The following is a 12,727-nucleotide window of genomic DNA, read 5'->3' as shown; positions in this document are numbered from 1 at the left end:
CTACCTGCTACCTGGAATATCATTTATATACACTGTCCTTAACTACAGCAGATCCTTTAATATATCAAGGGCCCTAACGTTAAAATGCTTAAAATCTACTGCTGTGGCCACTTAGTGGTATTGTAGAGTTTTAACCAAAGAATTTCTGATGTAACAAACATGTATTTGATGCAGAAACATGTGTGACGTAATGTGAAAATTGCTGTTCATAACATTTAATGATGAATTGACCAAGAGAAATCATCTAAAATTTAATAAAATCATTTTACACTGGCATCATCAAATGTTTTTTTCCTACTGCTCCACATTATAACATGACATGTATTATACTGGTCATGCCATTATTTGACTATTCATTATTGATTAATTATGAGCATTTGTTTAGCAGTTCCTATAAATAGTCTATACATAAATACACAGTTTACATGAGTAACTATGCAGTTAAATACATTGTTTAACATGTGTAAAAATTTATTTTGTGTATTGTATAATAAACAGAACTGGCCTTCATTATTTACACTATAAGAAATTAGGCTTCTGTAAATTGCTAGCTAATCACCAGTAACAAACACTACATGCTCTGCAGGCCATGACCACACTAAGTCTTTTGAAGCATTTGGGATATAGTCACTGAACTGAAAAATTGAAAAGAAGATTTTAAGGTTGAAGAAAAAAAGAAGTAATTTGAAATAGAGATACATAATAAGGCAAATCATCCCACTGTCAAGTAAAAGTGGAATGCTTTTGGTAAATGCACCAGGGACCAACATAAAAACTATATCATGCATTTCATGAGTTTCCACTAGCATAATAAAAAAAAAAACAAGCATGTGTCCAGTACAAAAAAAAAAATTAAAACTTGTGTGTGGCCTCCACATGCCTGTATGACCTCCCTACAAGGCCTGGGCATGCTCCTGATGAGGTGGCGGATGGTCTCCTGAGGGATCTCCTTCCAGACCTGAACTAAAGCATCCGCCAACTCCTGGACAGTCTGTGGTGCAACGTGACGTTGGTGGATGGAGCGAGACATGATGTCCCAGATCTGCTCAATCAGATTCAGGTCTGGGGAACAGGTGGGACAGTTCATAGCTTCAGTGCCTTCATCTTGCAGGAACTGCTGACACACTCCAGCCACATGAGGTCTAGCATTGTCCTGCATTAGGAGGAACCCAGGGCCAACCACACCAGCATATGGTCTCACAAGGGGTCTGAGGATCTCATCTCGTTACCTAATGGCGGTCAGGCTACCTCTGGCAAGCACATGGAGGGCTGTGCGGCCCTCCAAAGAAATGCCACCCCACACCATTACTGACCCACTGCCAAACCATTCATGCTGAAGGATGTTGCAGGCAGCAGATCGCTGTCCACGGCGTCTCCAGACTGTCACGTCTGTCACATGTGCTCAGTGTGAACCTGCTTTCATTTGTGAAGAGCACAGGGCGCCAGTGGCGAATTTCCTGGTGTTCTCTGGCAAATGCCAAGGATCCTGCATGGTGTTGGGTTGTGAGCACAACCCCCATCTGTGGACGTCGGGCCCTCATACCATCCTCATAGGGTCGGTTTTTACCATTTGTGCAGACACATGCACATTTGTGGCCTGCTGGAGGTCATTTTGCAGGGCTCTGTCAGTGCTCCTCCTGTTCCTCCTTGCACAAAGGCGGAGGTAGCAGTCCTGCTGCTGGGTTGTTGCCCTCTTACGGCCTCCTCCATGGTTCCTGGTGTACTGGCCTGTCTCCTGGTAGCGCCTCCAACCTCTAGACACTACGCTGACAGACACTGCAAACCTTCTTGCCACAGCTTGCATTGATGTGCCATTCTGGATGAGCTGCACTACCTGAGCCACTTGTGCGGGTTGTAGAGTCCGTCTCATGCTACCACGAGTGTGAAAGCACACTCATTCAAAAGTGATCAAAACATCAGCCAGAAAGCATAGGTACTGAGAAGTGGTCTGTGGTCCCCACCTGCAGAACCACTCCTTTATTGAGTGTGTCTTGCTAATTGCCAATAATTTTCACCTGTTGTCTATTCCATTTGCACAACAGCATGTGAAATTGATTGTCAATGAGTGTTGCTTCCTAACTGGACAGTTTGATTTCACTGAAGTTTGATTTACGTCCCTGGTGGCCCCTGGGTTCCTTTTTGTAAAGAAGAAGGGAGGGGGGTAATGTCTGTGTTTAAATTATAGGACCCTGAACTCCATTACCAAGAAATATCCCAATCCCCTACCCCTTGTCCCTTCCACCCTAGAACAGCTTAGAGGGGCCAGAGTATTCACCAAATTGGACTTACGTAGTGCATACAATTTTATATGCATCAGAGAGGGAGATGAATGGAAGATGAACTTTCTCACCACCAAGGGGGCATTACCAGTACCAAGTAATGCCTTATGACTTGGCAGATGATCCCTCTGTCTTCCAGGCATTCATCAATGATGTCCTCCAAGACTATTTAGGGCACTCGGTGGTGGCCTTCTGGTATGACATCTTGGTGTACTCTCCCAATCTGCCCACTCATGTACAGCACATCCATCAAGTTCTGACCAGACTGGGTCTGGGTCCATCAGTTATACGCCAAGAAAAGCACTTTCCACCTGAGCCAAGTCAGTTTCCTGGGATGCATCATTATTGAGGATGGACCAAGCCAAGATCCAGGTGGTTCTGGACTGGCACACCCCAGCCTCTGTAAAGGACATTCAGAGTTTTATGAGGTTTGCAAACTTTTACAGATGTTTTATCAGGGACTTGTTCAGCTCATTCACCAGACCCATCACCTCCCTGTTAAAAGGCGCTTGGGTGGGGGCTGTTCTCCCCCAGCGGCATGGGGAGGGTGACAGACTTCACCCAGTGGCCTTTTACTCCAAGAAATGAACTCCCACTGAACGTAACTACGGCATGGGGGACAGAGAGCTCCTTGCCATTAAGTCTGGGTGAGTGGTGGCATTGGCTGGAGGGTGCCGCCCTCCCTTTCCAAGTGGTTAGCGACCACAAGAACCTTGGTTACCTCCATCAAGCCAAATTTCTGAACCCTGCCTGGCCCAGTGGTCCCTTTTCTTTTGTCGCTTCCACTTTCGACAACCTATTGGCCTGGCTCCAGAAACACTAAAGCGGATGCTCTGTCCCACATCTACCAGAAGGGGGACTTCGTAGAGATCATGCCCACACCTATTTTGCCTCCCTTCATTCAGGTCCATGCTATATTGTGGGACATTGACATGAAGATCCCACAGACCCTAGCACACGGATATACAGTGATTTTAACTATCGTAGAGTATAGTAGATTTGCCACCTTGCTCATAGCCATCCAGACTACCCAAGCCCTTGTCGACCACGAGTCTATGCCTTGTGAGGTGTCTATGAAATTAACTAGTATTGGGAGCTTCATTAAAGAGACCCTTGTGTTTTCCATAGAATGGGAGCTAGCGGCATGCACTGCCCGTGGCAGGTGGGTACAACCCGACTGCATAGGTTCAGGCTATATCACCTGATGATACGGAACAGGTAGAAAAGAGTGCCAGGATGGCTGGAAACAGAGGTGCAGCCACTGCTTGCTCTTTCTCAGGCTTTTTGTTGATTGTGTGTGTCAAGATGCATGCATTAGTCATAGAACATGGATAGAGTGGAGAGAAGGTCATGGATGGCCAGTTCATCTTTAAGCCTCTCATTAAGCCCTTGCTTGAAGATGGCCATTAAGGCCTCCTTATTCCAGACAATTTCTGCAACAGGTGTTGCAGACTAAGTCGATGACATAGTTAGCTACTAAACGGGAGCCTTGAGAGAGTTCAAGGTGGTAAGGTGCAGTCTCTCTGCCGCTAACAGGCTTTTAAATGTCTGATGCATAGCTTCAGTGAACGACTGGCTGGTGACACAATCTGGAGAGTCCTGTTCCCATAAAGCAGGCTAAGAAGTTAGTGGGGAAACCATCAAAGACACTGAGGAACCACTGATAAATTGAGCAAACAGGTGACACAATGGAGAAACAATGGGGCCGAAGGTGGGGATGGCAAACAAGGGATATGCTGAAAACATTAAGCTCAAACAAAGGAGGGTAGTACAAAAACAAACACATATCCACCCTCATTCTTAAAGGGGAAAACACTCTATTAATCCCTTTGATGAGCCGAAAGTGTTATTACAAACCATCCTATAGAAATGCTTGTGCTCGTTGAACAAGCTTCTTTGGTTTAGCTCACACTTCTTACAGTTTGGATCTCAAAAATGTATCTGATTCAGTTTTCCTTTTTTCTTTTACTCATTTCACTTCACTCTTTCTTGCAGATGTTTGTTTCTCTGCGTAGGTTGTTGAATTGCTTTTCCTCTATTATCTGCAATACCAACCTTGACTTAGTTGTAAGTAACTACACCAGTTACCCCTCCACAAAGTTGCCATTTTGGGTAGCTGTTTGACTGAGCTTTATATGCAATGTTCAGCAAGTGTATCAGCCATCATGGTTTCAAAATATTCTGCTTAGCTCTGGGGACAAACTAGGCAGTGAATGTCAGGGGGGAGGATACATGCTGAGGAATAAAAGAGACATGGAATGATCCTAAATCCCCCAGTCCAGCATTACTGGGCGACACAAGAGTTTCAGTTCCAACTTACATACCAATGTCTATGTCAGATGGATGAAACAGACTCTACACAAGACTTCGCAGTTCAGTACTGCTTTCCTGACAATAATGCATCGTGCAGAAAGGAGGTCCGAACTGGTCCTGGGAATGTATTTTTGTTCATTGTCCTCTCATGTGTATCTGTGTGCACTGTGTTTCTGAACCTGCTGGTGATCATCTCCATCTCTCACTTCAAGCAGCTCCACACTCCAACCAACCTGCTCCTCCTCTCTCTGGCTGTGGCGGATCTTCTCGTGGGAATGTTTGTTATGCCAGTGAAAATAATGCAGCTGATCGACTCCTGTTGGTATCTTGGAAAAATGGCCTGTTCTGTTTCTGAAATAATCATCGGCCTTTCAGTGTTAGCATCTCTTTGTAATCTGGTTTTCATTGCAGTCGATCGGTACATGGCCATCAGTGACCCTCTGCATTATTGTAGTAGAGTCACTGTTTTAAAAACATCTGTGTGCATAATTCTAGGCTGGACTTTATGTATATTCTATATCATTATTTTTATGTACACTAATGACCATCTCACTCCATCTCAGATATCCACCAGATGTTATGGAGAGTGTACAGTGTTTGTAAAATATCCCTGGGTGATTAGTGGCACTGTTATGTTTTTGGTACTTCCTTGTTCTATTATTCTGATTTTGTATTCACTAATTTTTCATGTGGCAAGACGTCAAGCTAAAGCTGTCAGAGCCATGGCAAATGGTGCCTCAAACAAACAAACCGGCAAATTGTCAAGCTTTTCTGAAGCCAAAGCTGCAAAAACATTAGGGATTGTGATTTTTGTTTATTTTGCTTTCTGGATTCCTTTTTATTTGAGTTCTCTATCAGTTAAGGACCTGACAACTGCTTCAATGGTATGGACTGTATTTGGCTTCCTAATGTGCATCAACTCCTCTGTGAATCCACTGATCTACGCTATATTCTATCCATGGTTCAGAACATCAGTTAAGTTTATTGTAACTTGTAGAATATTTGAAAGCTCATCTTCAAGGTTTAATTTGTGTAGAGAACATTCTTAACTGAAGGCTAGATTTTTGATGGAAATGAGAAGTCGATAAACAGTGAGAGGCATGATTTAATTTCTTTACTGGTGGGTAAAGTGACTAAGATTTCTGTCCATAATTGAAATATATATATTTGCTGCATTTAGGTATATCAAATTTACCACAACTTTACCACAAATGTCACATTCTATGTAAGCGATCCAATAGTACTTGTGCATCAGTGCTAATAAACTGAGTCAATATATATATATATATATGTATATTGGCCAGCAACAATATTGCTGCAGTTGTTTAGCATTATTTCAGTGTTTAAACATTCACATCAGGTTAATGATGTGCTCTAGACTCTATACATTAGTTAAACATCACTGTAAGAAATGATGATGTGTTGAATATTAGATGAATTACTGAGGTAAACAGACAAAACAGCCACTTGTGTCAGTGGGAGGATTTATACGTAGGTATAAAAAGGCATGCCCAAAGGTCAAATCTCCTAGTTCAGGATTACTGAACATCATAATTGGATCTGCTCTGGATCTATATCAAATGGATGAATCCAGACATGACCTCACAGTTCAGTACTGCTTTCCTAACAACAACTTATCCTGCAGAAAGGAGGTCCGATCAGACCCTGCACATTTGTTTTTGTTCATTGTCCTCTCATGTGTATCTGTGTGCACTGTGTTTCTGAACCTGCTGGTGATCATCTCCATCTCTCACTTCAAGCAGCTCCACACTCCAACCAACCTGCTCATCCTCTCTCTGGCTGTGGCGGATCTTCTCATGGGACTGATTGTTATGCCTGTCAATATCATGCAATTAATAGACTCCTGTTGGTATCTTGGAGAAATAGCATGCACTGTTGTTCCACTGACTGCTACTCTCTCAATGTTAGGATCTCTCTGTAGCATGGTGTTGATTGCAGTTGATCGGTACATTGCTGTCTGTGACCCTCTGCTTTATTCCACTAGAATCACAGTTTCTAAAACCACAGTGTTTATTATCATTGGCTGGTCTTTTTCTGTATTCTATACAGTCATATGTTTATACCTTAACGACCATTTCCTTCCATCTCAGATGTCCAGTAGCTGTTATGGAGAGTGCATACTGGTCATAAAGTTTTACTGGGTGATTGTTGACTTAGTGGTTACATTTATAGCTCCTTGCTCTGTTATACTGGTTTTGTATTCAGTCATTTTCCATGTGGCAAGACACCAAGCTAAAGCCGTCAGAGCTGTGAAGAACAGCACCTCAAAAAAACAAAGATCCAAAGTTTCAAGCTCTTCTGAAACCAAAGCGGCCAAAAAATTGGGCACTGTAATTTTTGTTTATCTCGCTTGCTGGATACCATATTATTTAAGTTCTCTGTCAGTTGAAAGTTTGGCATCTTCTTCAGTGGTGTGGACTGTGTTTACCTGGCTAGTTTACATAAACTCCTCTGTGAACCCCTTAATATATGGCATTTTCTATTCGTGGTTCAGAGCATCAGCAAAGTACATTGTAACCTGCACAATTTTAGAAACCTCATCTTCAAGGTTTAATTTGTACAGAGAAAATTTGTAATCTAAGGCTGGATGACAAAGCTGAGATCACTACACAGTCAATTCATTCATTTGCATTTTATGGTGTACCTTACAGCCTTGTAGACATCTACATTTTTTAAAATGCTAGATCTTCCAGAAAGAAAACGAATGGATATTTAGGAGTCTTTTTTTAAATATGTAGTTAAAGGATGTAAATTCTCTACAATGTTGCCCACATTAGAAAACTAACAACAACAACAACAACAAAAAACAACACTTTTGTTCATCCATAAAATTGACACTGTTGAAATGAATGGCACTCTACTGACGCTGTTAATAATTCATGCTAAAGGAAACAACAAATACTACTGCAGTAAAAGAGTGTCTTCTTTCAAAATGACAATTTTGCTAAGTGTGAATGTGATGTGTATTCACTGTTATTAAAACGCCCTGAGACTTAAAGTGTAGCTGTAATACTCAGATACATACAGAAATACACTTCTAGTGTTTTGTACTTTTCACTTTTGTCCATATTTTCTGAATGGAATTCAAAATATGTATAAAATATATGAATTAAACAAAGTAAAGCCATTAAGTTCTGTGTGAAACATGCTGTCATCCAATTACTGTATACATATGTTACTTACTTATTAAATCTGATATTTATTATTAGCTTTTGAGACATTGTGAAGTAGTTCTGCCATTCCTCACAGGTCACTCATATGGTAGGCTACATTCAGAGAGTGACTAATTAAAGGAAAACCTGTGAATTAGTGGATAAGCAGAGCGAGGTGTCATTTGCACAAACACTGTTCAACTGGCTAGGGTTTGAATTTAGATTTGTGGGGAAGACATCAGTAAACAATTGGTTTCATGTAACTGAATGCCCCTATAGACGTCACCTGAGACACATACTTGGAATAATAAGTACCTTTTTAATGCCGGGTTTAGACTACATGAATTCAACCAGACTTTGACACAATTTTGTCAGAGCTGACAAATTTCCATTGTTGGGCCTGAAAATGAACAATGGAATACATCACGTGGATCCCGGCTCTCTTTCTGCGCATTCGCTTTCTCTCACACCACTTGTGATGAGACTTCCTCCGGTTCCATCAGGCAACGCTGTGGACTGCAATTCTGGATCTCGTAGCAGTCTGAGCTCTCATATTGTCTGCAGAACTCCATCTAGGAGCTTGATTAGTAGTTGATTTCTCCACTGTAGCAGGGTCTGACAGTGGTAAAACATGTGCATTGGTGTTCCCATTGGACCCAGAACGGCCGCTGTGTGTTACTGCACCGACAACTTGGTGTGAAGGGTCTACTGCAGCTGATGGGCCTCAGTTATGCTGACTTTGGCAGTGCTGAATCTTCTACCAGAGGGAAATGGTTGGAAAATGTGATGTCCAGGGTGACAGAGGTCAGATGTAATCATGCCAGAACACTTCATGACCCTGCTGATTATATGTTAGTTGGCTTACTTTTGAGAGGTAGAAGATCTAAACTAGATAGTTATGGATCATGTGAGGATGCACTCAATAATTGCAGAGTAGAATAGCTGCCTTAAGAAGGGCACATCTTCCTATGTGCTGAGCTGCCCCCTGCTGTCTGCTTGCTGCTGATGCAAGTCCATTTGTGGCTGGCTGCCCTTTCCTACCTATTGGTTCTTGCTCTGTGATGATAAAAGCTTATGGAGCTGGTCTGGAGAAATGTTCTCTTCACTGTACCTGTATATGGTTGAAATGACCATGAGATGATCTTGAACTTCTGAATCTGGCTCATAGCCTTTCACAGTAAACATGCTAAGCACCCTCAACTATTCTTAGCTTGCCAACACTGTTGATGATGACATTTGGAATATCAAATGAGTGACTAGCCACTCATTTGTTAGTGGGAGGATTCATGCATGGGTATAAAGAGAGGCAAACAGGCAGCTCTCATGGGTTATTTCCAGTTGGGAGACCTGCACCCATTTCAGATGGATGACTCCAACTATGGACAGAACACCTCAGTTCAATACTGCTTCCCTGACAACACCTCGTCTTGCATAAAGGAGGTCCGATCAGGTCCAGCATATAAGTTTCTGTTTGTTTTCCTCTCATGTGTATCTGTATGCACTGTGTTTCTGAACCTGCTGGTGATCATCTCCATCTCTCACTTCAAGCAGCTCCACACTCCAACCAACCTGCTCATCCTCTCTCTGGCTGTGGCGGATCTTCTCGTGGGACTGATTGTTATGCCTGTAAATATGATTCAATTGATGGACTCCTGTTGGTATTTTGGAAAAACGGCATGTTCTGTTTATCCTTTGATCAGTTTTGTCCCAATGGCATCATCCCTCTGTAGCCTGATTTTGATTGCAGTTGAACGGTACATTGCAGTCTGTGACCCTCTGGTTTATTCCACTAGAATCACAGTTTGCAAAACAACATTAGTTATAATTCTAGGCTGGTCTTTATGTCTGTTTTATGTCACCATATATTTGTACATAAATAACCATCTGTTTCCATCTCAGATATCCAGTAGTTGTTACGGAGAGTGTGTAGTGGTCCTCAAGCATTTCTGGGTGGTTGTCGACCTGGTGGTTTCATTTATTACTCCTTGCTGTATTATACTGATTTTGTATTCAGTCATTTTTAAAGTGGCAAGACGTCAAGCTAAAGCTGTTAAAGCCATGAGGAATGGAGCTTCACACAAACACAGAGCTAAAGCTTCAAGTTCTTCTGAAACAAAAGCTGCTAAAAAACTAGGCACAGTAATTTTTGTTTATATGGCTCTCTGGATACCATATTACATAAGTTCTCTGTCCGTTGAAAGTCTGACATCTTCCTCAACAGTGTGGACTGTATTTGGGTGGCTACAACTTACTAATTCCTCTGTGAATCCATTGATCTATGCTATTTTCTACTCATGGTTCAGAGCATCAGCTAAGTTTATTGTAACGTGTCGAATATTTGAATCCTCATCTTCAAGGTTTAATTTGATCCCAGAGCATTTTTAATTTTAATGAAGCCAAAACCATGTCAAACTTAATCAGCATGTTTAGGACAGTGTCCTGAAAAGTGAATGTAATAGACTTTGTACGTTGTACGAAATGTTATTTCAGATATTTAAACTATCACTGTATAAATTCGGTGTAAATGAAATGTTGTCTTAAAGGATACCAGTAAATACCACATTTTCTAGACTGGAAATTGTAGACAGTAGACAGTATTATGAAGTACATAATACTGTATCTTACATAGTGGCTAGAAACCAGGCAAGCCAGTGCCAAATCAATGTATAAATCATCACTGTCCTGTTGTAATTTTCGAATTTCGATTTTTATTCATACTATAGTTTAAAGACTGTCAATGCTCTTTTAAATCCACTTAGTTACCCTACCCCTGAATAAGAGTCAAAGGCCATGACTAATTCAGCTTTCAATTGTCAGTGCAGGGCCTTTGTCCAACTTTAATGTTTGTCAGGTGTGAAACAATGTTCTGTGAGATTACATTTAAAATAAAACTAGGGCTAACTAGACATGCTTGCTGCCCCCTGAGTTAATGTAGAAGAAGCATTATGTCATGCTTTGGGGAAACCATGTATCCCTGTAAGTGGTTTAAGCTAATCTGAGACAGATCTGTTCCCGATTGGTCAGTATAGAAATGTCTGCTGCTGACAAGGGATTAAAGACCTTCCCCTGTTCATCACAACAGTATTTCTGTTTTGTTGTAGGTTATTTTAACTTTCACCATAATGAGAGAGCAATCCTCTTGGAGGAACAACACGGGTACCTGAATCCGTCAATCAGGGGAAATTCAAGGGAATATTGCGTCCCATGGACAGATTTAATAATGGGGCCCACCTCTACAGGCCTCACCAACAGTAGAATGAAGATTACTGCGGTGTAAGATGATGCAAGAGTAGGGCTGGGCATTCGAGTCTTGCAGAGTTAGCTGACTTTCCTGCTTTTACAGACCTACAAAACCTGGCAATTAACAGGTGAATTAAATCAGGTGTGCTTGAGCAGGAAAGCACAAAAATATTTGGACATACGATACATGGTACTCTTTTTGTCTGATAAAAAAAAAAAAAAAAACTGGACAGTGCCTGACCCCCACAATGCTTATCAGATTAAATGGTTTCCGATGTTGGCTTCATACATGAACATGATCATTAGATTTCTTTCAGCAAGAGCTTAATGAAGAAATCCTTTAAATAGAAGAACATCTATGGGAGTATTTAGGGTGGATATAGGAGAATGTCTAGTCAGTTACATCAGTCACATCAATGTCTTAAAAGTGTGGCAACTTACTATTAAGTCACTACTCTGCAACTATTAGACCAGCAATGATATTGGTTACTTAATATTGGTTAATAGATTAGAATGAAAAATACAGTTCATGATGCAACAGTGGGAGTGTGTTACTCATTTGAATATTAGATGATTTACTGATGTCAGGGACAAACTAGCCACTCATCCAGCAGTGGGAAGATCCATCCTTTAGTACAAAAAAGCAGACAAGAATGTAAGCTGAATACCAGACTGTATCGGTTTAATATGACAAAAATGAATCTCCTGGAGATTAATAACACAGAGTTTAAGCAAAACATGGAAATTCTGTACTGTTTTCCAGACAACACCTCGTCTTGCAGAAAGGAGGTCCGATCAGGCCCCGGGAATATCCTTTTGTTCATTGTCCTCTCATGTGTATCTGTGTGCACTGTGTTTCTGAACCTGCTGGTGATCATCTCCATCTCTCACTTCAAGCAGCTCCACACTCCAACCAACCTGCTCATCCTCTCTTTGGCTGTGGCGGATCTTCTCGTGGGACTGATTGTTATGCCTATGGATATAATGCTATTAATAGACTCCTGTTGGTATCTTGGAAACTTGGCATGCTGTATTCTTGTTGTGATCAATTTTCTCTCAATGTCAGCATCACTTTGTAGCCTGGTTTTCATTGCAGTTGATCGGTACATTGCAGTCTGCGACCCTCTGCTTTATTCCACCAGAGTCACAGTTTGCAAAACCATATTGTTCATCATTCTTGGGTGGTCCTTTGCTGCGTTTTATGTTATCATGTTTTGTTACTTTAATGACAATCTCCTTCCATCTCAGATATCCAGTAGTTGTAATGGGGAGTGTGTAGTGGCAATGAAGTATTCCTGGGTGGTTCTTGACCTAGTAGTCTCATTTCTAACCCCTTGCTCTGTTATACTGGTCTTGTATTCAATCATTTTTAAAGTGGCGAGACGTCAGGCTAAAGCTGTCAGAGCTGTGAAGATTGGTATCTCAAACAATTATGGACCTAATGATTCAAGTCATGTTGAAACTAAAGCTGCAAAAAAACTAGGAACTGTAATTTTTGTTTATCTTGCATGCTGGATCCCATTTTATTTAAGCTCTCTGTCAGTTGAAAACTTGACATCAGAGTCAATGGTATGGACTGTATTTGGGTGGCTAGTCCTCATGAACTCCTCTGTGAACCCATTAATATATGCCGTTTTCTACTCATGGTTTAGAGCCTCATGTAAGTGTATTGTAACATGTAGAGTATTTGAATCCTCATCTTCTAGGTTTAAATTGTTCTGA

The 12,727-nt window shown here is 41.3% G+C and overlaps 4 protein-coding genes across 4 annotated transcripts; all 4 read left to right on the top strand.

The window, feature by feature from the left end:
- The first annotated feature begins 4,618 nt into the window (after positions 1-4,618).
- On the top strand, positions 4,619-5,641 carry LOC140537229 (trace amine-associated receptor 13c-like). The gene is made up of 2 exons (XM_072659557.1): positions 4,619-4,696; positions 4,808-5,641. Exons 1-2 carry the CDS (start codon positions 4,619-4,621, stop codon positions 5,639-5,641), a joined length of 912 nt encoding a protein of 303 aa, XP_072515658.1.
- Positions 5,642-6,163: 522 nt separating this feature from the next.
- LOC140536893 (trace amine-associated receptor 13c-like) lies at positions 6,164-7,189 on the top strand. Its single transcript, XM_072658959.1, has 2 exons — positions 6,164-6,244; positions 6,356-7,189. Exons 1-2 carry the CDS (start codon positions 6,173-6,175, stop codon positions 7,187-7,189), a joined length of 906 nt encoding a protein of 301 aa, XP_072515060.1. The 5' UTR covers positions 6,164-6,172.
- Positions 7,190-9,118: 1,929 nt separating this feature from the next.
- Positions 9,119-10,150, top strand: LOC140536871 (trace amine-associated receptor 13c-like). The gene has a single exon (XM_072658934.1). It carries the CDS (start codon positions 9,128-9,130, stop codon positions 10,148-10,150), a length of 1,023 nt encoding a protein of 340 aa, XP_072515035.1. The 5' UTR covers positions 9,119-9,127.
- Positions 10,151-11,701: 1,551 nt separating this feature from the next.
- On the top strand, positions 11,702-12,727 carry LOC140536879 (trace amine-associated receptor 13c-like). Its single transcript, XM_072658944.1, has one exon. It carries the CDS (start codon positions 11,702-11,704, stop codon positions 12,725-12,727), a length of 1,026 nt encoding a protein of 341 aa, XP_072515045.1.

Source organism: Salminus brasiliensis, chromosome 16 (assembly GCF_030463535.1).
Source record: "Salminus brasiliensis chromosome 16, fSalBra1.hap2, whole genome shotgun sequence".
NCBI lineage: Eukaryota > Metazoa > Chordata > Actinopteri > Characiformes > Bryconidae > Salminus > Salminus brasiliensis.
This window is presented reverse-complemented; position numbering and strand designations above follow the sequence as displayed.